Genomic DNA, 25,805 nt, shown 5'->3' on the forward strand with positions numbered 1-25,805 from the left:
AAATTTCCTCGTCTTTATTGGAAATAAATGTGTAGTGCATTACCTATGCTATAATCATTTGGCTTTGTAGTATCATAGTGAAGATAAAGGCTTTAGGAAATAAGAGAAATTTAAGAACTGAGCACACACATAAAATGAAGAGTGTGATACTTATAATGTTAGATCAGCTGTACATATTTAATTAACATTGTGAGCACTTTTCTTTAGTTAAAAATTCAATCTCATCTGTGATACCTGTCCTGGTTTGTCATGTCATAAAGGAACATTGCCATTTTTTTGAGTAAGCCATGTGTGAATGTATCATTTATGTTTTAACTATGTAAAATAGCATGTGCATAGGAATGAATCTATAACTTACAGTTTTACGTTAATGTTAAACACTGATACTGATCCAGAGTATAATAGAGGATTACAATTTAAAGAATTCTTAATTATAATCCTTTTCCTTTTATATTTTTCCACAGACAGCTTGTGTATATGTCAGTTTTTTTTTATGTGCGTGTGTATTTGTTTTAGATTTACTGTTTTTCAGGCGCACTTCTCTGAAGTAAGATGAGTTGTCAGAAATTCTGTGTGGCTTTGTTACATTGGGGTAAGTTATTTGCTTTTTAAATATCCATATATGAGGTAGAGATTTTGCCCTTAGAGATGCTGTTTCCTTTAATGGCTAATCAAATTTCCCGTTTCCAGTTAGGAATTCTCTTGCTCATGGTTAAAAATGCAAACCAAACAAACGTATAAGTGTGAAAATGAAAACTCTTCCCAACCTCCTGGAAACAATGTGATGTGTATCCTCCCAGGAACATAACACACACACACACACACACACACACACACACATTCATATCTCTAGTTGCAAAAATAGAACTGGTCTATACATTCTGCATTTTTCTTTTTTCCACTTAACAGCTTTTCAATTTATCATCACAACTATTCTTGCCAGAGTTTACTGATTTACGTATTTGTTTAATGGCTGCATGACAACGAACTGTATGAATGTACCTTAAATTATAAATTTATTTGAACAATTCCCATTGATAGACATTTCTTTTTCCATAACAGATAATGCTACATTGAAATTCGTATACATATATCTTTGTGTATTTGGAAGAGTATTTCTATAGATTAATTCCTAAAGAGGAATTTCTGTGTTGAGTAGTAAGCACATGTTTGAATTTGATAGATACTGTGAAATCTTCTCCACAAAGCTCTGTGCCTTTTGCAGTCCCAACATGAGTATATGAGTGGTATTCCATTGTATTCCTGCCAAAGATGCATGTTATCATTCTTTTACCTTTTTGCCCTGTCAAAGCAAAATACAACATCTCACTTTAATTTTATTTATTTGGTTATTTGTGAGATTGAGTACTGTTTAGTGACCATTTCTATTTTTTTATGTGATTTTCTAATTCACATACTTTGACTATTTTGTTGTTGGATTTTATTTGTCTCAATTGATTTTTAGAAATTTCTAAAATGTAGATATTTAGCTCTGTATTAGTCAAGGTTCTCCAGAGAAGCAGGACTAATAGGATTTATATATATCTAGGATGAGGTTTATTATAAGGAATTGGCTCACATGATTATGGAGGCTGAGAAGTCCCAAGATTTGCAGTTGGCAAGCTGGAGACCCAGGAGAGCTGATGGTGTAAGTTCCTGTCCAAACAATGGCAGGTTTGGGACCCAGGAAGAGTAAAGTTTCAGTTTGAGTCCAAAGGAAGGAAAAGACTGACGTCCCAGTTCAAGCCTGTCAAACAGGAGGAGTTCCGTCTTACCCAGTCATTTTTGTTCTATTTAGGTCTTCAATTGATTGGATGAGGCCCACCCACATCAGGGAGGGCATCTTCTTTACTCAGTCTACTGGTTCATCCAGGAACAGCCTCACAGACACACCCAGATTAACATTTGACCAAATGTCTGAGCACCCCGTGGGCCTAGTGAAGTTGACACATAGCATTAACCATCACAAGCCCTAAGAATTTATTATGTTTTGCAGATTTTTTCTCCTTGCCCATCATTTATTTTCTAACTTGGTTTTCTTTTACAGTTCAGAATTATTTATACATACACATTAACACCCTTATACATACTTGGAAACAAGATATCATGACATTTAAATATTTTAATTTTATTTAGCAAATGTAACATTATTAAATTATGAATGATAATATTTGGTGATAATATTTAAAATAAATGGCTACCATACAGAATAACGGATTTGTTCTAAAATGGAAAGGAAATGTCATTTTAAATGGTATTCCCCATTATGACTCTGGTAAACAATGACAAGATAATGTTATAAGGGGATGTTATCAAGGGATGGTGTATACCTTGGGAATTCCCACCTTGACTATCACCAGAAGAATGCTTTCAAAAATTAAATGTATAATAGTCTTCCTCTTACCTATTCCTATCTCTCAAATATCCTCGAGAGAAAGCTTAATAGACATTTTTTTAGAATCTTGTGTTTTAAATTTCTGTGAAGCATAGCAGGCTTCTGTTGGAAAGTAGTCACACAATGCCAGTGACTTTTGAGTATATAGTTGACCCTCGAAGAGCATGGGTTTTCGCAGGTCCACTTATACTCAGATTTTTTTCAATAGTAAGTACTGCAGTACTACACAGTCCAAGGTTAGTTGAATCTGCAGATGCAGAAGAATTGTGTATGCAGAGGAACCGTGTATAAGGAGGGCCAACTATAAGTTATATGCAAATTTCCCACTGCTCAGAGGGTCAGTGCCCTTAATCTCCGCATTGTACTATTCTCAGTTGTTTCTTACAGCATTCTAGAGATATTTTGATTTTTTTAAAACTCAAATCATCTATTTAGACTGTGTTCCAAGTTTTTGAAATTAAAGTCAAGCTATCTTTAACAAAATCTATTTTCTCTAGCAACCATTACCTGTGTGTCAGCTAGTTCTGGGCATCTTTTTGGCTACTCTAATTTTTTTTTTAATTTTTATTTTATATTGGAATATAGTTGATTAACAATGATGTGTTAGTTTCAGGTGTACAGCAAAGAGATTCAGTTATACATATACATGTATCTATTCTTTTTCCAATTCTTTTTCCATTTAGATTATTTCAGAGTATTGAGCAGAGTTCCCTGTGCTGTACAGTAGGTCCTTGTTGGTTATCTGTTTTAAATACAGCAGTGTGTACATGTCAATCCCAAACTTCCAATCTTTAAAAGTGCTTGGAGCTTTCCTTGTTATATATTCTGTTTTTTGTCATTTTAGCCATATATATATTTACTGAAAATATACAGGATAATTCCACTGTTACAGATCTCAGAAAAACTAGACCACAGGGGGCTATCAAAGAGTGGTAACATTCTCTCTTATATTCTCTATCTAATTTTTTTTTTTTTGCGGTACGCGGGCCTCTCCCTGTTGTGGCCTCTCCCGTTGCGGAGCATAGGCTCCAGACGCACAGGCTCAGCGGCCATGGCTCACGGGCCCAGCTGCTCTGCGGCATATGGGATCTTCCCGGACCGGGGCACGAACCCGTGTCTCCTGCATTGGCAGGCGGACTTTCAACCACTGCGCCACCAGGAAAGCCCCTCTATCTAATTTTTATTAGGCTCCATGCTAATGTTTCACATTGGCTTTCCAAAAGGTTTGTGGTTTGGTCAAGCTTTGTGAATTGGAAGAGGTCTGGGGCCTTGATATATAACATATGATAGGATGATAACAGATGTCATGTGATAACATGATAACATATGCCTTCAGATGAATATATATTTCCCTCTTTGGAGGGAAAGGAATATCATTTGCAAAGGAAGCATGTAAACAAAATAGAATCATCTTTTAATTAAACTGATTCAGTAGTTACTATGTCTAAGACATTCATTATTACATTTTAAGTTTTAAATACTTCTTTGAGGATTTTAGGCTAATTTCAGTTCAGCCAACCGAATCTTCCATGTACAGCTAGGAAATATAATGCTTTTAATTAGTACCAATACATATTCATGGTTTTGTAAAATGAAAGAAATACCCAGTTCTCTTTTTAGTGAGTTCTAATTTCAGAAATAAATGTTAGAAGGATTGAAGTCCAAAGGAACATAGTTGCAGTGAGGATTCACTTTTGGTGATGTTATAATACCTAATTGTTATCAGTGTGGGAAAAATAATACTAGTCATGTTAATAATTTTTACCTTAATTTTTGCATCTGATACATGTTTATATTAATTAACATTAATAGAAAGTTCTAGAAACCAAATTGTTAACAGTCATCACTTGTGTATTTGAATATTTTTACATGTATTACTTTTGTAATTTAGAACAATATTTTTGTGAATTTTAAAAAAAATTTCTATTTTCTTACATTTTTACATTTACCATAATCCTTCAGAAGTCTCATTCTATACAAATCAATGAAAAATTCTTAGAATTTTCATTCTTCATTACTTTGTATATGAGGAAACACAGCTGTTGGATCGTTAGGGTAACTTATAAAAGAAAGAATTATGGAGAATTCATTATTTTATTATCAAACAACTACTCATTAAAATACAGGTATCACTTCTGAGGATTTTTGTGGGGGGTACAGGATTATAAAATTGTTCTTAATTTTATGTGTCTAAAAAGTGATAAATTATCTTTAATCAACAGTGGGCATTTCCTGTAAGAAGTCTGTCATTGTGCATCAATTATTGGAGAATGCATTAAGGACATGTCTTATATGATGTCATATATCTGGAGAACCATGGGCAGATTCAGGAAATCATCCAGGTGTCCTGATGTTGAAGACAAACCCTTTCTAAAAGCACTCAGTGAAAGTAGTGTTAACATTTTGGTGTTATTCTCATTAAGAAATATTAAAACAGCACGTTAATGTTTGCTTATATAATTGCACATCCAGATACTTACCATTTATGCTGGAAGTTCATTAGAATAATTTATTTTTTAGAAAAGGAAATTGAAATATTTAGCTATAATTTCCTATCATTAAAATATAAATATGAGATGTTAGATTAATGAGGAAAATGAAGTGTGAATTTCCAAAAAGGGGTGCTAAGAAGTGAAGTTACCTCTATAAATAAATTCACCCTCTTAAGTGTAACACTTTGTTCAGTGGAAGCACAGAGCTATGCATTAGGCACTGATTGAACACTTAGAAAGTTAAGTAATTACTATTGAGCACTACATGGCTTAATCTTAGATACTTCCTATTTATGTCTAGTCAAAATGATTAATTGCTTTTCTGTGTGTCTTTTAAATGTCCTAACAGAATTTATTTATGTGATAACTGCATTTAACTTGGCGTATCCAATTACTCCCTGGAAATTTAAGTTGTCTTGCATGCCACCAAATACAACATATGACTTCCTCTTGCCTGCTGGAATCTCAAAGAACACTTCAAATTTGAGTGGACATTATGAGGCAGTTGTTGAAACTAAACTTAATTCAAGCGGTACCTACCTATCTAACGTATCATCCAAAACAACTTTCCACTGTTGCTTTTGGAGCGAGGAAGATAAAAACTGCTCTGTACATGCAGACAACACTGAAGGGAAGGCATTTGTTTCAACAGTAAATTCTTTAGTTTTTCAACAAATAGGTGAGTATTTTAATGTTCCAAGCATTACCTCTTACTTAACTGTATTGAACAAAATGGTTCTATTCTCTGAAACCTGTGTGTGAAATAGATGTCTTATGGATGTGATTCTGAGCACACATTATTATTTTATATTAGTAATAAAATTAGGACCAAACTAATAAGTCCCCAATTATTTTCTATCCCCTAAAAATAAAATAAAAATGTAATGAGGGAACTTTTAAACCTTAAAATACATTTCTTGTAGTCTTCTAAATTGGCTTTAAAAAAGAAAAAGAACAACTTATTTTTGTTAAGTAGATAAAATATCAAATGGCAGATAATATTGTTGAGTTAGTTAAAGCAAGCAAGGAATCTCTCCGTAACCAAGGAGAGATAAAAAAAACCAAATCAAGGTTTTTCTTATTGTTTAAGTGTAATGCATACTAAATGTAGCTCATGTTGTTAATAATTCTGCATCTGGAAATCTAAACAACAAAATTATCTCCAAGCCTCTGGAAAAGCTAAATAGAGCAGAGACAATTGACATAGCACTGTAGAGACCTACAGTATGAAAATAAAGACGTACATAATATAACACTCCTATGTAGGGTTAGTCAGAATTTCTCAACCTCAAAATTATTGACATTGTGGGCCAGATAATTCTTGGTTATCAGGGACTGTTCTGTGCATTGTGGGATGTTCGAAGCATCCCTGCCTTCTGCCCACTTAATGTCTGTTAACACTCACTCCCCAGTTGTGACAATCAAAACATATCTCCAGACTTTGCCAGATGTCCCTTGGAGTGCCAAAGCACCACTGATTAGATGGAAGAAACACTCAGTTTGTTGAAATCAGGTTAGGAGTAAGGATAAAGCATAACTGCAATAAAATCAGAGTTTTAAAACAAGTTAGAAATAATAACTCCCAGTGTCTCCAACTGACTATAAGCATTTAAGTTAATTTTAAATGACACACTTCTTTAATTTGTAAGGGAACTTAACTTAGCCATTCCAATGATTATTAAATATATTAAGAATGAACTTAAAATGTTAGGGTCCCTGTGATGAGCTGTGAAATGATCAAAAAATGTTAGCACTTTTTTCGATTATTAAGTGAAATGATTTTGATGCAGATTTTAATTTTACGTATATATATAAAGGCTAATAATTCATTATTTTTAAATGAGTTTAAGTTTTTGTAACTAAAATTACTAGGTTAAGTGGTGGTTATTCAGGATTTCCATTTAATATTCTGCCATATGGGCTGTTTATTTCATAGGGCTCAACCTATGCAAAGTCCCTACTAGCTAGAAAGCCTTCAAATGGGGAAATATGTTAGTGGTGCTTAAAGATAAGTATTAGTGTTGTCTTAAGTTAGTCATGATTTTCAACTATTGCTATTCTTGCTCTCTAAATTACAAATCACTAATAGTTTATCATTGTCAGGTGAGTTTTTCAGTGTGCAGTGAAATATACTCACATAAGTTGTATGTGGGGTCTATAATATTACAATAACAAGAATTTAAGATATGCATCTTAGTTCCAAAGTGAATCACCTTGCTTTATTGCTAAAGCAGACACTTAAATACTGCCCCAAATTTGCTTGTACCTTGATATTTCATGTTCTCTCGTCTCTTGGAAAGTGAGGATGAACTGAGCTAGGTGAGTTTTAGGGTCTTCTGTCCTACTTAAGTGGTTCAGGATTTTAAAAATGTTTGAGAAACAATAATTGAATTTAATTATCTTACTTTATGAAAAAGGAAACTGAAGGCCAAAGGGACTAAATGGGCAAACATATACGATCAGTTAGAGCCTGTTCTTTTTCTTTCAGAATGGGCAGTGGAAGTTGTATCAGAACACCGGTAAATTTAATTTAGCTCTTCTCTTTCACTGAGTTGTTCAGAATGCTTTTCTCGGGTTTAATTTAGTTTATTTTTAATTCAGGTGCAAACTGGAACATACAGTGCTGGATGAAAGAGGACTTGAAATTATTCATCTGTTATATGGAGTCATTATTTAAGAGTCCTTTCAAGAATTATGACCTTAAGGTCCATCTTTTATATCTTCTGTAAGTACCAAATAAATAAATTTGGACATTTCCATGACACCAGTTTTTTTGAAATGCAGGAGCTTCCATATACAGAAGTAGATTATGAAAGCTCTTCTATCTCTGCATTTCCTTTTATATCAATGTACATTTCTGTATTTTTTATACAACCTTCTTCTCCATTAGGTTTCCTCTTTTCTCCTCATGTTGGTTCAGGTAGCAAAGCATTGCAGATATGGATGGGCATATATTCTCAAAGAAGTGTGAACTCAATTCAGTAGTCTTAGATATTTGAGTGGAGAAAGGGAAATAGTTTATATTTCTTTTTCTGGTGGATTTTTCTCTCATATTTGATCTTTTTATTATCTTAAAAATGTAAGTGCTTTTTATTTATTTGTGCTAGGTAGAGAGCCACGATGGTGGTTTCAAACAGCCATACACTTACGATTCTAACAGCTAATATGTCATTCAAGTTTTCTAATAATTCCAGTGATAATACATACCATTTCTATTTGAATTTTAACTCTTTAAAATTCATTCTCATTTGTTCTTTTATTTGATGCTTAAGAAGAATGTCACTCACCTCCCTCAGTTCTGCAGTTATTGAGGTCATATAATTAAGGGGCAGTGTGCTAGAAACTGTCCATATAAAGATGAATAGAGACAGAAAGTAGAATGATGGCTACCAGGGACTAGGGGAGGGGTATTGAAGAGTTCTTGTTTAAATGGGTTCAGAGTTTCAGTTTGGGGAGATGAAAAAAGTTCTGAAGTTGAATGGTAGGGATTGTTACCCAACAATGTGAATGTACTTAATGTCATGAACTGTACACTTAAAATGGTAAATGTTATGTATATTTTACCACAGTAAAAAAATTTTAAAGAAACAAAGATGTCAAGAAAAAGATGTATTCATAGATTTTACTAAATGTGAATTTTTAAAATAAATTTATTTATTTATTTTTGGCTGTGTTGGGTCTTCGTTTCTGTGCGAGGACTTTCTCTAGTTGTGGTAAGCGGGGGCCACTCTTCATTGCGGTGTGCGGGCCTCTCACTGTCGCGGCCTCTCTTGTTGCGGAGCACAGGCTCCAGACGCGCAGGCTCAGTAATTGTGGCTCACGGGCCCAGTTGCTCTGCGTCATGTGGGATCCTCCCAGACCAGGGATCGAACCCATGTCCCCGGCATCGGCAGGCAGATTCTCAACCACTGCACCATCAGGGAAGCCCCACTAAATGTGTATTTTACCTCAACTTTTAAAAATAACTGCAATGGTTGATTTATGTATTTATTCTCACTGTTTTGCCATATGTTGTTCTATGTATTTTTAGACTATATTGTTGGGTGGATCTATGTTCTTGGTTGTTACATCTTCTTGATGTATTTTACCATTAACCTTTATACAGCATTCTTCTTTGTTTTGTATCTTGCCTTTAGTTTTAAATATATATTTTGTCTTATATTTTTTAAAAAAAGAATAGTTATGATCTCTGTCCTTGAGCCACTCACAGGCTAGTGGTTGGGACAGATATGTACAAATATGTATCAAAATAGGGTTTCAGTTTTAGTGGTTACTGATGTGCACTTGGTAGGCACATGAAGGTGTGGGAGCACAAGACTGGTGTGAGAGCCTTATGTGGGGATGTCTAGAGCACTGGTGGCAAAAGGAGTGAAGGTTTCCCAAGGAAGGAGATAGCTAAGTTGAAACTTCAGGAATGAATAAGAGCTAATAACAAAAATATGTGGGCAGGTAGCATTGAGAAGCATATCAACATGACCTGGAAATATTTTAGAAATTTAAATTTGATAATGCTGTCCCAGAACTAGAATCAGAAATTTTGGGGGTGAGGCCCATCAATCTGTATTTTATCAAGCCCTTTAGATGAATCTGATGGAACTAAAATTTGAAAATTTCTGGTGTAAAGGTAAATAAGACAAATTTTAGAAGAAAATTTGCATAGCTGCTACCATCCTCATTATGTACTGATTATCAGACTGTAGTTAATATTTATAACTTATGTTAGACTGCTGGACTAATTTTTTTTTGGCCTCGCTGCGAGGCTTGTGAAATCTTAGTTCCCCACCAAGGTATTGAACCTGGGCCCCTGGCAGTGAAAGTGCCAAGTTCTAACCATTGGACCTCCAGGGAATTCCCTGAACTAATTCTTAAAGTCACCCCACAGGAGTAGCCCAGATAGGGTGCCCCTGCTCTCACATCTGGACATTGAGTGTCTCTGTGATGATTTCCACCTCTAATGCTGGTCACTAGATGAATCTAGAAGCCCCTGCTACCCCCTGTTGCTTTAATGAGTACAATTCTCCTTAGGGCCAGTGTCTTGAATGGGAGTATCTGATTGGTGAGAATGTGCCGTAGCTGCTAGTGTTTCAGCCTAACAGAAGAGTAGATTTCCCAGGCAGATGCTGGGCAGCCAGGTGGATAAATGTCCACAACAGAATGACTGGGCTGTAAATCTCTAGAGGCCCAAGAAGCCTCGCTGAAGTAGTAAAGTGGGAAGGTGGAGGAGTAATGGGCAATGCACAGCCAAAGGTGAACATGTAAAGGATGGGAAGGAATGAGCTTGTTTCTAGTCTATAGAAAATGACCCAGCAGGGAGAGAGAAATTGAAGATGTGGTAGAAGGGGACCCATTGAAGATACATGACAGAGAGTGAATGGTTGAATAGGCAAGTTCCAGAAAAAGAGCACAGATGAAGGGTTGGTCTTAAAACGTATTGAGAGAAGAAAGGAAGCACTGGGGTGGATGAGGATATATTTGAAGCCTGGGCAGAAAGTTTCCTGCTTTATTAACCAAGACAGATTTTAGCTCAGAGAAAAGAATTCCTTTGCAATGTAGTACATTTTTGTGATGACCTGAATACTTTGAGTGATGATTAAAATCTCACTAGGTGCCTATTCAAGAGAATTTCAAATAACATCAGTGGGCTAGGGTAATGTGCTCAGTTTTAAAGCTCTGTGACTATGTGTAAGGATTTATATTTTATAATTTTTATAATGTATATATAGGCCATAGTTATGTCTGAGGTCTGCATTTTCTGAAAAAGATATAATATATATATGAATATGTCAGAACATTACAAAATTGCATAGTAAATTAGCTACAGCTGCAAATTTGAACTTCAGTCAGCTAAGTAGTCATTGGTCTGTTCATCTAAATGGTAAGACCCAGGAAAATGAGAAAATTATGATAAACTAAATAGATATTTCAACTTGCTCATATGATGAATTTAGTAGATTCTTTTGACCTGCTTTTATTCAAACTCAGGTTTCTAAAAATATTAATACAGGAAAACCTAAGTGCATGCAATTTGAGAAGCATTTTCTTTTCTTTTCTTTTCTCTTGCCATTTTCATTGTCCTCTCCATTGTATGATTTGGTTAGTTTTACCAATTGTCACATACTATTTCCACCTTGAATTCTATTTTTGTGTGCATCTTTGGGCAATATATATCCAAAAATTTAAACAAGACTCTTCAGATCAGGAGGAAGAGCTGGGCAATATAACAAATGAAACCTCTGTGGAAGAGGAAATCCATAAGGATGGTTACTATAGAAAAGTTTTTCATCAAAATCACCTCCCCAAGACATTAGAGAATTCATGAGAGAAGTCTTTCAAATGCTTCCATGTAAATAAGTATGTATTTAAAAGGAACTAAAACCTAATGTTTATAAGGGATTTAAAGCCCTATAAATATGTCCCTTAAGGGAAAGCATTGTTTAAGGTCAGATATTAATGTTTGTCAGAGAAACTGAAGGAGAGATACCGTACAAATGTGTTATTTTTGAATTTTCTCTTAGACCTAGGAAGGAAATCCTCTTCTTCCTTTGTGAGGTGCCTATGTGTACATCAGACACTGAGCCGAGTGTAGGGAACAGTGTTAAACAACTCAGACTCAACCCTTGCCTTCTTGGAGCTGATAGTAAAGACAAAGAACGTAACAAAGTTTGAAAATGCTGTGATGTAATAAATATGGGGACTTTCAGAAACATATGCTAGAAGTATCTGCCTAGATTATAAGGGGGCAGAGAAGAGTGAGCCAGAGAGAGTGAAGAGCATTTGCAAAGGAACACAGTCACATATAGACATTTGAGGACTTGAAAAGTTCTGTGGTTGGGAAGCTGGGGAATGATGAGAAATCAAGGTGGATGAATAAGCAAGGGTCGTCCAGGGAGTTTGGACTTTTGTAACTGCTAATACCTAGTTTACTTTGTCTCTTCACTGTCACTCTTGTCAGCATTCTTGGTGATTTCAGCATCAACCTGGGTGATCTTCAATTTCTTGAAAACTTTACTTTTACTCTTCTCTTTTTCATCCAACCTAGTTTACCCATTCCCATGGATCTTGTCATTGCTGATAAGCTTGCTCTTTCTCTAATCTCAGTTTCAAGGATCCCACTCTTTGACCATCTCTCCCCCTACCCGTCATGTCAGGCCTATTCCCTCTGTCACCTCAACCTCAGGAGTAAATCTTCATGCTCCTTGGCTCTGCTCTCTGGACCCTTGGTTCTGCCCTCTGAGTCACCTTCCATTTTTTATGAAAAGTTACACATCTCTGCAGCTGAGTAGTTTTCTCAGCATGCTTCCGGTTGGCACAATTTTGGGAACCTAGTGGCTTTGTTTCATTTTGTACTCCTTCAGTCTAAGCTAGCAGTGTTTCTGCTACTGTAATTCTCTCACAAGATCACACAGCCTCCTGGGAATCTTTCTGGGGTTCACTCCATTAGATAAAAGCCCGCAGGTCTCTTAGAAATAAGCTCTTCTCTGCCTTCTCTTTGATCTTTGCTTAGAAGCCATTTCAAACATCCTTAGCCATCTGGAGAGGCTGGGAGTTTTACAACTCTCAAGTACTAGTTCCTTTGTTTAACAGCCCTTTTGTCAATGAATATCTCTCCTCTTGAAACAGTAAGGAACCAAGAGGCACTTTCAGCACTTGCTTGGAGATCTCCTGAAATAGATCACCAGATCAGTAGGCACATTCTACACTGTCCACAGAACTGCAGATGTGTTACTTCGACCACTATGTAAGAAAGATTCCCTTTCCTCCAGTTTCCAATATCATGTTCCTCACTTCCTTTCGTGTCCTCACTGGCAGTGTCCTCAAACTGTAGATTTCTACTAACAGTCTGTTCAAGGTGTTTTAGGCTTTCTCCATCATGCCTCTCCAAATACTTCCAGCCTCTGTCCATTACCTAGCTCCAAAGCCACAACCACATTTTTAGGTATTTGTTATGGCAGCATCCCACTTCCAGGTACCAATATCTTCCTTGGCTATCTATGCCATATGATAAATTACCCAAAATTTAGTGGCTTAAAACAACAATCATTCATCATTTCACAATTTCTGTGGGTCAGGAATCTAGGTGCAGCTTAGCTGGGACATCTACCTTAAGGTCTTTCACAAGGTTGCAATGCAGATGTCAGGTAGGAGTGCAGTTATTTCCAGGTTCAACTTCAGGAGGATCTGTTTCCAAGCTCACTCCCTAGGCTTCCAAGTTCCTCATGGGCCACTAGACAGAAAGCCTTAATTCATCCCAGGCTGTGACTGGAGGCCTTCTTCACTTCTTTGTCCTGTGTATTCTCCATAGAGCACCTTACAACATGGCAGCTGGCTTCCCTTAGAGAGAGCCAGAGAGACCTGCTGATGACCTTGTTTTTGATTTTCACTGGGAAAGCAGGAGGTGGAGGGGGCGGGTTCAAGTTTTTGCTTTTCTCACCAAAATCTACCAGCCTGCTCATGTCAGTACCTATGCAGTTTCCTTGTTTTCTTTAATTGCTGATGAATTCTCTGGGTTCCAATATAAAATGAACCCTTTCTTCTGTGTTTTGAGTCCCATCCCCTGTTGTCACTCAAGGACTTTGTTCCGGCAATTATCCCCTCTCTCTCCTGCATCATCAAGTTTTCCTCTCAGCCGATACACATGCTGCAGTAACTCCCATTCAAAACATAGATTTCCTTGATCACACATTTCCATCAAGTAATCACCCCATTTCACTACTCCCTTTAAAGAAAACCAAGTTTTTTGTTTTTTGTTTTTTTTTTTTTTTTTTTGCGGTACGCGGGCCTCTCACTGTTGTGGCCTCTCCCATTGCGGAGCACAGGCTCTGGACGTGCAGGCTCAGCGGCCATGGCTCACGGGCCCAGCCGCTCCGCAGCACGTGGGATCCTCCCGGACCGGGGCACAAACCTGTGTCCCCTGCATCGGCAGGCGGACTCTCAACCACAGCACCACCAGGGAAGCCCGAAAACCAAGTTTTGAACTATGTGAATATATATCTTCAGAAGTTAATATAAAAAGTCAGCAAAAGTGACTTCTGGCCATGAGGGAATAATAAGTTCTAGGATTACTCTTCTGTCATAAACAACTAGAAAAGTCGATAAAAGTAGAAAACATCTATTTTCAGATATTGGACAAAGGCAGAACAGAACGTGATTCCTGAGAGGAGGAAACAAAGTAAGTTCTATTTTACTCAGGTTTTCCGGGCTGGAGGCAATTTCCAGGACATGGCACAAGGCTGGGGAACTCAAGCAGAGCCCAGCAATATTGCTGGATTGAGGAGACAGAGAGAAGAGTTCAGAGGGTAAAAGGGGGCTTGATTCATAGGGCAGGGTACCTGAAGCAGGGAGGTACACAGGAATTAGCACAGGGGTCCCCTTGATTCTTTGGCTGAATACCCATCTGTCTATGATCTTGGGCAAGAAAACTTCTAGGAAGAGAACAACTACCAGGAGCTGTTATCTAAGCAATTCCCAGAGGTCACACAGGGCCAGGAATAATGAAAGTTTCCAACAGGGAGACTTGGAGAGACCTTGTTGAATATCACTGACATTCAGTAGAAACCCCATAATAGCCACACTTTAAAAGTGGGGCCAGATTAGCCCTAGAGTCAAGGCGATTCTATACTCCCCTCAAAAGAGCTTAAAAGAAGCTTAAAAGGTTCACACTTAAGTCACCCAAGTAACTTAGCTGATTGCCAGAACAAAATCCAACATTCTTTAAGGCAAAACAACATAATCCAACAGTCAATTGTAATATTCACAATGTCTGGCATCCAGTAAAAAATGGTACGTATATGAAGGAAGAGGAAAACATAACCCCAAAAGAAAAAATAGACAATAGAAGCAGACCCAGAAATGGCAGAGATAATAGAATTAGCAGACAGTTAGTTTTAGCATGCTCCACATGCTCAAGGATATGAAGGAAAACTTGAACATAATGAGGAGAGAAATTGACAATATAAAAAAGAACAACTGAAATTTTTAGAGAAAAAAGATGCATTATTTGTAAACAAACGTGCTCAATGTTAATTGGGACATTTTAGGCATAGTGTTATTTAATTAAGAACCAGTGTGTGCAGGCCACAGTGCTAGGTTCTGTGAGAAGTACACTTTCCATTCTTTCTCTCTTACCTTTTTTCTTTCCTTCCTCCTTCTTTTTTCCTCCTCCCTCACTCCCTCCCTTCCTTCCTTCCTATCAAGATGGACTCATGGATTATTATTTTATTTTGTGAGCTATATTTAGTTACTATCATTATTTATTTTATTGCTCACACTGTCCCATATTTGGCAGTGGGTGCTTATGTAAACTGGCCTCTGTGTCCTTTTGATGTGTTAGATCTTTTTTTTTTTTTTTTTTAAATAGGACTCCTTACTTTCTAGCACTACAAGATGTTTCAGGTTGATTTTATACTTTTCCTGCTCTGACACTGGAATCAGCCATTTTTCCAAGGAGCCCTGATTCCTTTCTGTTGGAGAATGATGTTTACAAAGTGGTATCAGGGGGCTAGATGCTCACTGTTACTTGGGTGGTATTGTTTCTAGGCCCTCTCAGCTACAGAGTTAGTTATATGTATGCATACACACAGTACACACATAATGTGTATATATAATACTCACAAGTCTATAGTTTTATATCTCTGTATATACACATATTAAAAGCATATTAAAATCCAAAGAATGTTGGATTTCATTCTGGCAATACTAATGTCTCTTGTTCTAGTTCAAAACCACAGGATCTATCCTAGCCTTTCTTTTCTTTCTTTTTTTTTTTTGTAACTCCTTTTTCTAGCAGTGAGAAATCTTGCTTCCCCTTCTAACAATATATTACCTAGTTGCTCAGTCCTAGAATACACACAAGTAGTTTTGGAATAGCTAAGCCATACCACCATAGAAAACAAATAGGGTAACTAGAATGCAATGTTTGTTTAGACTCATTTTGCCTTTGCTAAAATTCTGTGTTCTGAAGTTAATTAGGATATCCCCTCCCCTTCTGCCTCAGGTGGTTGTATTGTTAACTTGATGTACATTTAGGTCTATTTGTTTTCATTTGCATTCCTTTTTTATTTTCTTTCTTCCTCCCTCTCATCCTTGTTGATTTTCCGTTTGTTTGGTGATATTGTACATCTGACGAGTACTTTGTGTTTTACAGAATGCTCCTTAAATTTGTCTCCTTGATGAAATACATCTAAGTCAACTTCTCACCTGGGCCTAATTCATGAGGTCTGGGCTGGATTTGCATTTCTATCAATTTCCAGATGATGCTGATGTTACTGGCTTGGGGACCATACTTTGAGAACTGCTGGTCTATGACACTTATTAAAAATAGATTCCTTGGCCCCAGACCTACTGAATTCTCCATGGAGGGTCCAGGAATCTATTATGATGAAACTAGTCTGGAACACTAACCTGTTCTTTGAAATTACTTGGGATTGGTAAACTAGATTTTGGGGAGTAACATTTGTATAGGTTACCAGTCTGAGATTTAAAATGTGAATTGATTAAATTATACACAAAGCTAATGCTAAATTTTCCAATTCATGCTTATTAGTTTGCCCACTATGTTTTGCTCTCAGTTTATGTCACAATCAAGAACACTCATTTGTTGTTATTCCTATAATAATATAGTATAGATCTTTGCTTAGAGAAACATTAATATATTCATAGAAAAATTTTGGGGGAACAAGTAATTTGATCAAAGGTCAGATGATAGAATGTGCTTTCTATAAACCATTTGTGGCTAAAAGATGAAATTTCAGTACTAATTATATATCTAATTTTTGAGTAGAAATATTGCCCAAATTGTGAAATCTGCAAAGAAGCCAAATTTAAAATTTATTTGACCATTTTTTTCACTATTTTCACTTGCAAGTAAAGTTTACTCACATATAGAGAAATTAAATAAATAGTGACACAATGTGTGTGTGTGTGTGTGTGTTGGCAACGCATAAAATATTTTGCTGCATAAACATTTTTCAAGAACTTCAGAAATTCTTAAGTTTTGGTTATTTTAAGCCAGTGTATCTCTTTCTTATTTTAAAAATTTGATCATCATTTTAACTTATACTACTTTAAAATTTTGATGGTTTAAAAGTAGTAGTATCAAAATTTTAAAGTATCATTTGATGTTCATAAGTACTTAAAACTTTTTTTTTTTTTTTTTTTTTTTTGCGGTACGCGGGCCTCTCACTGTTGTGGCCTCTCCTGTTGCGGAGCACAGGCTCTGGACGCGCAGGCTCAGCAGCCACGGCTCACGGGCCCAGCCGCTCCGCGGCATGTGGGATCTTCCCGGACCAGGGCACAAACCCGTGTCCCCTGCATCGGCAGGCAGACTCTCAACCACTGCGCCACCAGGGAAGCCCCTGATGTTCATAAATACTTAAAACTTTAAAAAATCTTTTGGAAGGTAATAGAAGTTCTTATGCTGACTTTGGCAAGTAACAAGGCTGGTGTATTCCAGGTTTCACACAAAATTGGAGAAACTTCTGCTGTCATAAATATGAGAAATATCTAATGTTTTCCTCAAGGAAAAAATAATTTGAAATAATTCTGTAATTCTCTAATATTCTGATTTATAGAAATATTAACATAATTCAGATTATAATTATTCTTTAGTTGTGGCCATTAAAGTCTTTATCAATCTCCTAAATAAAATGACAATGGTAAAAGTGAAACTTATCTTGTAATGATAAGACAGCTTGTAATGATAAGACAGCTTGGGTGTAATGAAACGAGCACTGAACATGGAAGCATGAGACTTAAGATGAATTCCAGGTCTACGTTCTCTCTGAGCTCAGTTTTTTACTTGTAAAGTAGGTGATACTAGTTCCCTCATAAGGGAACTAATAAGGTGGTTTGAAAAATTGAATTAGTGATCCTCAAGGTGTTTCGTGTACATTGCAAATATGTTATGTAATGAAATTTGATGATATATTTAATGTGGTTTCCTTATTTTTGTGTCTTTTGCCCATCAAATACCCACCTGTAGGGAGTACAAAATGTTTTTGGCCTATAGTTGGGATTAAAAATTTTTTTCTTAAAAGTCTAGAGAGTAAATATTTTTAGTCTTTGCCCACCATACTGTCTCTATCACAACCTTGTAGTCACAATTAATATGTAAATGAATGAGCATGACTGTGTTTATGGACACTGAAATTTGAATTTCATATAATTTACATGAATCATGGAATATTCTTCCTCTTTTCTTTGTATTGTTTTAAACCATTGGTTAGTGTAAGAAGTCCTTCTAAAAACGGATGTTATTTGGGCTGCAGGTTTCTCACCCCTGTTTAGAGCATTTGAAAACTAGGTTTAGGTTTATTCTTAGACTTTCATGATGGGGTTATCTGTTGGAGTGGTTTGGGAAATTACTGAATGGAGTTTGTTTTTTTAAAAAAACCACAAATTATGAAATACTACAATATATGTTGTATATATACATACTATATAATATATAATCATTGTATATAGTCATTATTATGAATATATATATTTGCATATATTTAAATTGTAAAGAAAATGAAAATAGATTGATTAAATAGAACACAACAGTGAAGTGGTAGAGAAACCACAGAGTTAATTTCATTGGTAATCATCCGTATTCTACAAATGTCCACTATATTTAGAAAAAGATGTCATTGGTGAGACCATGTAAAGTAAGACAGTGTAATTCTAACTTTTCTTTTTGTTTTAAAAAAGAAAAATATCACCAGAATTTCCTATCCTTTAAAAAATATTACTGGAGTATATGTGTCTTGTTTTCTGTTCAGTTCTATTTGTGGCTTAAAATTTGGGGAGTTCTTCAGTCAAAACATAATACAAGCTGCAAGCATATTTCTGACATAAATACCACAATTCATTTAATTTGTTCCATACTCTTCTGATAAAAGCTTTTATTTTAATATTTGAAAAACACGTAAAAGCTACGGCATGCTATTTTTAAAAATAACATTTCATTGGATTTGTTTAAAGATTTAGATAAAGTTGAAAGTGCTAAGTCATTCCACCTCCAATTCAAAATGGAATTTCATGGGTGTATAGCCCTTTAAAGTTTTTAAAAATACTTTTATGTAATTATCTTTTATATTCACAACAACTTTATAAAGACAGATGGTTCAGGCATTTTCTCTGTTTTACTGTTTAAGGAGACCAAGGCTCACAAAGATGAACTTACTTGTCTATGGTCTTATGGTTCATAAGCAAACAGAAAAACCTGATTTAGGTCCCAATGTTAATTTAGTGTGCTTCTTACAATAACAATATCCCTTCCACAGTGCCCAGGATATTGCTTTGCACATTAAAATGTCTTGTACATGTTGTTTCCTGATTGATGTTTTTTTTAGGACTAAAGGAATACTAAACCTAGCTCAGGAAACTTGAAAAATCTATCATAATTCAAAACACTTAATAGTTCATGGGGTGTGTATGGAAAGGTTAGGGTCCGTTTCTCTCATGTTGAGTTTACATATGAATACTCATGTATAGGCTAGTTAGCACGGTTTCTAAAGCAACGCTTTCTCGACATTGAATTTTTAGTTAGTATATTTATCTCTTACAGCTTTTTCCTCCAAAAGGACTGAGGTCTTTTCTGAAGGCAGTGATCATGCCTAAATATTAATGCTCTCTCCCTGTCCCCAGGTTCTTTAAAAAACATGCAGTGGCTTGGATACGAGGCAGCAGGTGTTTATGGACAGAATGGGGGTAGCTCAAGCAAGACAGGGAATATGAGGCATGGATACCCCCCGGCCCCTGCCATGAACTTCCACCCTAAAGTTTTCTCATTTATACCAAGGCTTAGACTCTCCATGGGATGAGGCAGATTAAAAAAACAAACACGAAAAAATCAGAAATAACAACTGTTTGTGTCTTGGTTGCATGCTGTTATTCTCTGTGCCTTGAGTTGGGTAACCCTATAAGATAATTACAGTTATTTTTTAAAGTTAACCCATTCATTTGTAGGTTTACAGTGATAGGCAAAGTATTGCTTAAAAACTTTTCCCTAGATTTCTTTTTTTTTGGTAAACAGCTTTTTTTTGACATATAAGAATATAAAATAAACTGTACATATTTAGTGTAAACTTGATAAGTTTTGATATATGAAACCACTCATAAAGTCTTCACCATAATAAAGAAAATGAATCTATTGTCAATCACAAAATTTCTTCTTGCCCTTTGTAATCCCACCCTCTACTCCTACCTGTGGTACCCTACCACCAGCCCCACCTCCCATCCCCCACTGTCCCCAGGCAATGATTGATCTGCCCCTTTCTGCAACCGCAGGTTTCTTTGCATTTTCTAGAATTTTATATAAATACATTCCTACAGAACTTTTGTCTTGCTTTCACATGGCATGATTATTTTGAGATTCATTAATGCTGTGTGAATCTACTGGCAGTCCATTCCTTTTCATTGCTGAGTAGCATTCCATTATATGAATATACCACAGTTTGTTTGTCTACTCACCTATTGATAGATAAATGAGTTGTTTACAGGTTTTGGCTCTTACAAAGAAAGCTGCTACAATTCTCTGTACTTGTTTGTGTACAGATCTCTGTAAGGATATATGCTTTTATTTCTCCTGGATGAATACCTGGGAATGGAATATGGAAATTATATAGTAGGTGTATGTTTAACAACTTAAGAAATTGCAAAACTGTTTTCCAAAGTTGTATCATTTTACATTCCTACCAGCAGTGCATTAGAGTTCCAGTTCCTGCATACCTCTTCAATATGTGATATGATGAATCTTTTCAATTTTGACCATTCTAATATGTGGATAGTAGTATTTCATTGGGGTTTTAATTTGCATTTCCTGAATAACTAGTGATTTGGGGCTTCTTTTCACATGCTTCTTTTCATTCTATATATTCTGTGGAGAAGTGACTTGACATTTTGGCCTATTTTTAATTGGATTTTTTAATATTATTATTGAGTTATGAAAGTTCTTTATATCTTCTGGATTCAAGTCCTTTATTAGAGAGATGACTGGCAAATGTATTCTCTCAGTCTATGGCTTGTCTTTTGTTATTTTTTATCTTTCACAGTGTCTTTTGAAGAACAGAAGTTTTCAATCTTGATAGAAGTCCAATTATCAATTTGTTCTTTTTCTTTTTTAACATCTTTATTGGAGTATAATTGCTTTACAGTGGTGTGTCAGTTTCTACTTTATAACAATATCAATTTGTTCTTTTATGGATCATGCTTTTGTGTTGCATCTAAGAAATTCTTATCTAAACCAAGGCCACAAAAATTTTTTCCCATATTCTCTTCTAAAAGATTCATAGCTTTAGACTTGACATTTGGATTGATGATCCATTTTGAATTAATTTTTAGATCTGGTGGGAGGTATGGATTAAAGTTGCTTTTTGGAGTGGGGAGCATGTAGATATCCCACTGTTTCAGCACAATTTATTGAAGAGATTACTTTTTCTCCACAGAACTGCTTGTACCTTTGTAGAAAATTGATTGTACATATAGGTGCTGGCCTCTCTTCTGTTCCATTAATCTATTTTTCTATCTTTACACTCATACTCCAATGGCTGATTATTGTAGCTTATTAGTTGTAACTTCTTGTTTTATTACTTGAGTGGTGGCTTTAGGATTTAGAATGTAGGTCTTTGACTTATTATAGTCGAACTGATATTATACCTCTAGCTGCTATTACACCACTTTGTGTATAGTAGAAGACCATTACAACTGTGTACTTACAGATCTCCCCCTTCCCCAAGTTTGGTACTAATGCCATACATTTTACTTCTACCTATGTTATAAACCCAACACTACACTGTTATTATTTTTGCTTTAATCAGTCAATAAATATCTACCCTTTTAGTTAAATTTCATTTCTTTGTGTGGAACCAGACTTCTATCTACTATCATTTTCTTTTTGCCTGAAGGACTTCCTTTAGCATTTTTTATAATGCAGGTCTGATGACAATGAGTTATTTCCATTTTGGCGTGTCTGAAAGAACCTTTATTGCATGTTTATTTTGAAAGATATTTTTACTGCATATAGGGTTTAGGATCACAATTTTTCTTTCCTTTCAGTTCTTCACTGTCTTCTTGTTTATATTATTTCTTTTTTATTTTATTTATTTTATTTTATTTTATTTTTTGTGTTACGCGGGCCTCTCACTGTTGTGGCCTCTCCCGCTGAGGAGCACAGACTCAGGACGCACAGGCCCAGTGGCCATGGCTCACAGGCCCAGCTGCTCCGCGGCATGTGGGATCCTCCCGGACCGGGGCACGAACCCGTGTCCCCTGCATCAGCAGGCAGACTCTCAACAACTGTGCCACCAGGGAAGCCCATTGTTTATATTATTTCTGATGGCTAACCTGCTTTAACCCTTGTCTTTGTATCCTTGTTATAATGTATCTTTTTTCCCCAGATGCTCTTTAAGCTGAGTGTGCAGAATAGCTGCCCTCAATTTGGATATTGTGTCCTACATTTTAAATATATCCAGTGCTTTCACATCTGTGTTAATATTTAGGTCTTCTTTTTCCATATAGGCTTGAAGTATTAGAAGAGTCGCCTCTGCTCCCCCAGAAAAGCAGTTTTCAGATTGTTCAGTGCAACTGCAGCATTCATGAAAGTTGTGAATGTCATGTGCCCGTGCCAACAGTCAAAATCAGTTACACCCTTCTTATGTATTTGAAAATCACATCTGGTGGAGTAATTTTTCACTCACCTCCAATGTCAGTTCAGCCCATTAATGTTGGTAAGTTGTGCATAAAAAAGATAATAGATATCAACATCAGTCATACAAACAGGTTGAAGATTGCTTACAAAATTTTTCACTAGCTTATCTTGCTTTGACTAACACTCTAAAGATGGTAAGTGTAGTTCTAGGGAGTATTAAAAGCAGCTTCTGGAATGATTTAACAGCAGTATAGATATCTCTGCAATTGTAACTTAAATTCTTTTTGAAAACAGTTTGATTTCTTTAAATCCTGGATCCATCTAATGGATATTTATTGCTTGGTTATTACTTTTTCACATCTCGGATAACTATTTCTGAAAATAATTGAAAGCTTGTTTTTACCTGAATTTATGCCTTCAGTAAGCATTTCTTAGAGGCTCATGGGTGTCAGCCACTGACCTAGGAGCTGGGAAAACAATGGTGAATGCCTCACAGAACAGGGGCAGACAGTAGTGGGCAGAGAGAAAGAGTAAAAATGTAAACAAATAATTTGCTGTACAAATCTGACCTTAAGAAAAACTCAAATAATAGGCAAAGCCCATATTTTCAGTGCAAAGATTCCCCAAATTTATTTGATCAACTGGAATGTATAATTACATATATTCAGTGTATTCAGTTATTCCGTGTGAATAATATAGGCGAATGTTAACAAACTATTTAATTTATTAAGTCAGCTTTGTATGTGTATGTTAAATTATATATTAATATGATACATAATTTAACGGTGTTACTATTTTACATTTACATTTCCTGAAACGATTGTATACAAACTCTTTATATGCATCTCTGCATCATTGTTTTTGACATCACTAGAGCCACTTTTCCAAGTATCTGACACACTTTCCCACACAGCTTTACCTTCACTTCTGTCTAAGTTACTGAGGAAATAGCACTTTTTGAATCTGCATATAACATCATATTTAACATTAGGACTTTAAAATAACTTGTCCTCTAGGGATATATTTGTGATCTCCACAACGTAATTACAATGATATCCAAGGAATTCAGTCATGATGTTATACCACAGGGAAAAATACAAAATCTATAAAGTATCATTATTTTCTCTTTTTAAAACCAGTTCTATCAGGTGATATTTAGAAATATTTAGAGCCAGCATTGAATTAAATTGTTTTTAAAAGTAAAGTAGTTAAGAGCAGTTGCTGCGATAGACTTTATAAGAACCTTAAAAATGATCTTGTCTTATTTCAGATAATTTTGGGGAAAAAATCTTTCCTCGTATTGGGGTATATGTGATAATATCTAAAAAAGTGCTATGAAAGAAATAAGAGAAGTTGTGTGATGGAGAATGTCAGGTGTAGGGGCTATTATTTCAGTTATAGATGTCCTCTTTTAGGAGATAGCATTTAAGCTGAAAGAAAAGAGATAGCCATGCAAAAACAAAAGGTGCTCCAAGCAGGAAGAATAGCACTCACAAAATTCCTGGGATGGAATGAGCTTGGAAGTTGGAAGAACCAAATACAAGACTCTTTTGCTTGGAGTGAATGAAGTAGGAGAATATTTAGAGATGTGGTTAGAGAGTCATCTGGGTCCAGGTCATACCATAAACCAGGGTTACAACTTTTGGATTTTATTCTAATTGCAATGGAGGCTTTTGAACCAGGAGAGTGATATGATCAAGGGTGTGTGTGTGTGTGCATGTGTAAGCATGCATATGTTTAAAATTTATGCTGCATGTGAAGAAAGAAATTGATGAGGAAGGAAGGAAGGATAGTTGCAAGAGTAGAAGCAGAGGAATCAGATAGGAAGCTGTTGGAATTGTCCCATTGGCTTAGGGTTGTTGCAGTGGAGAAGTAAAGAAATGATCAGGCTTGGCATCTATTTAGGAGATGGTGCTGATTGAACGTTCTAGTGGATTGGGTATGGAATGTGAAGGACAGAGAGGAATCAAGGATAATAGTTAGGCTTGGACCTGGGTGGTACCAGAATAGTGGTACCAGATGCTGAGATGGGGATATTAGAGAGGATTAGGTGTGTGACATATTATGTTTGAGATGCTTATTAGAAACCGAAGAGATGTTGAGTATGTAGTTGGATATATGAGCCTGGAGTTCAGGGGCGATATATATTTGGGAGTCTCTAGCATACAGATGTTTATGGGATTGTATGAGATCACATATTTAGAGTTCAGTGAGAGAAAGACTGAGGGATGATCAGAGAGAAAAGAGGAGTAAAGGAGTGTGGTGGCCTGGAAGCCAAGTGAAAAAAGTATTTCAGCTACTCATGGAACAAGCAGTAGGAATGCTGCTGAGAGATGGAGTAAAATGAATCAGACAGTTGACATTGGATTTGGCAAAGTGTAGTGACCTTGGTAAGAGTATTTTCAGTGGACTAGCGAGAAGAAAGACCTGATCAGAATAGGTTGCTCAGGAAAATGGGATGCAAAGTGGAGAAAGTGAGTATGCCAGCTCTTTGGAGGAATTTTCCTCTGAAAGATGCAGGTAGATGGGGTCTGGGACTGAGTATATAGGGGGTCCAGGGAAAGATTTATTTTTAGATTTCTAATATGAAGACATATGTGTGCAAATAGGAAATGTAAAATAGTTTATAATTTTATGACTTCACTTCTTTTGGTGTCTTTGTTTTCTGTCTTATTTGTCACAAGAACTCAGTGAATTTCACCTGTTGTTTCTGGACTTTAGAGTTTAGATATCCCTGCTTTAAAGTAACTACAATTTGTAATATGTCACAGAAAGTAAAAACTTCTTTAATTTTGACTCAAGGAAAGAAAAACAAACTATGACTAAATTCATGAAAATATGGAATGTGTAAAGAATGTGCCATTTTATTTCTTGAAAATAAAAGTCAGTAAATATTTCAGTGTAATGGTGATTTCTGTGTTCATGAGTAATTCCTGTTAATCACAAAAATCTTGAAAGCCTAGAGATGCACAAAGAAGAAAAATTATTTTATTCATTTATTATCTATTATTTTGGCATTTATTTCTATTTTAATATGTATTTACAAATATCCTTTAATTTTTAAATTTTAATAAATCAGGAATCCAAGTATAGATGTTGTTTAATAAACTTTTAAAACTAACAGTATTAAACATTTTCAATATTCTTCTCTAATATGATTTTTAAAGGCTGTATAGATTTCCCTTAAAGGGATGAATCAATCCTTTATTGTTTGCGTTGTTTCTACAAATGATTTAAAGGTTATATTCTATGTTTAAAGCCACACACAAACAAATCTCCATGTATGAAT

At 35.7% G+C, this 25,805-nt stretch overlaps 1 protein-coding gene across 1 annotated transcript in view; it reads left to right on the top strand.

The window, feature by feature from the left end:
- Positions 1 to 552: 552 nt before the first annotated feature.
- The window catches only part of LEPR (leptin receptor), a gene marked incomplete at both ends in the record, with an annotated part of 66,056 nt that continues 40,803 nt past the window's right edge, over positions 553 to 25,805 (top strand). Inside the window, 4 exons of the mRNA XM_079697290.1 lie at positions 553 to 592; positions 5,237 to 5,566; positions 7,489 to 7,612; positions 22,387 to 22,595. Coding sequence (XP_079553416.1) covers positions 553 to 592; positions 5,237 to 5,566; positions 7,489 to 7,612; positions 22,387 to 22,595 — 703 coding nt within the window. The remainder of the gene's footprint in view (positions 593 to 5,236; positions 5,567 to 7,488; positions 7,613 to 22,386; positions 22,596 to 25,805) is intronic.

The sequence above is a fragment of the Hyperoodon ampullatus genome, assembly GCF_949752795.1.
Source record: "Hyperoodon ampullatus genome assembly, chromosome: 2".
Classification (NCBI taxonomy): Eukaryota; Metazoa; Chordata; class Mammalia; order Artiodactyla; family Ziphiidae; genus Hyperoodon; species Hyperoodon ampullatus.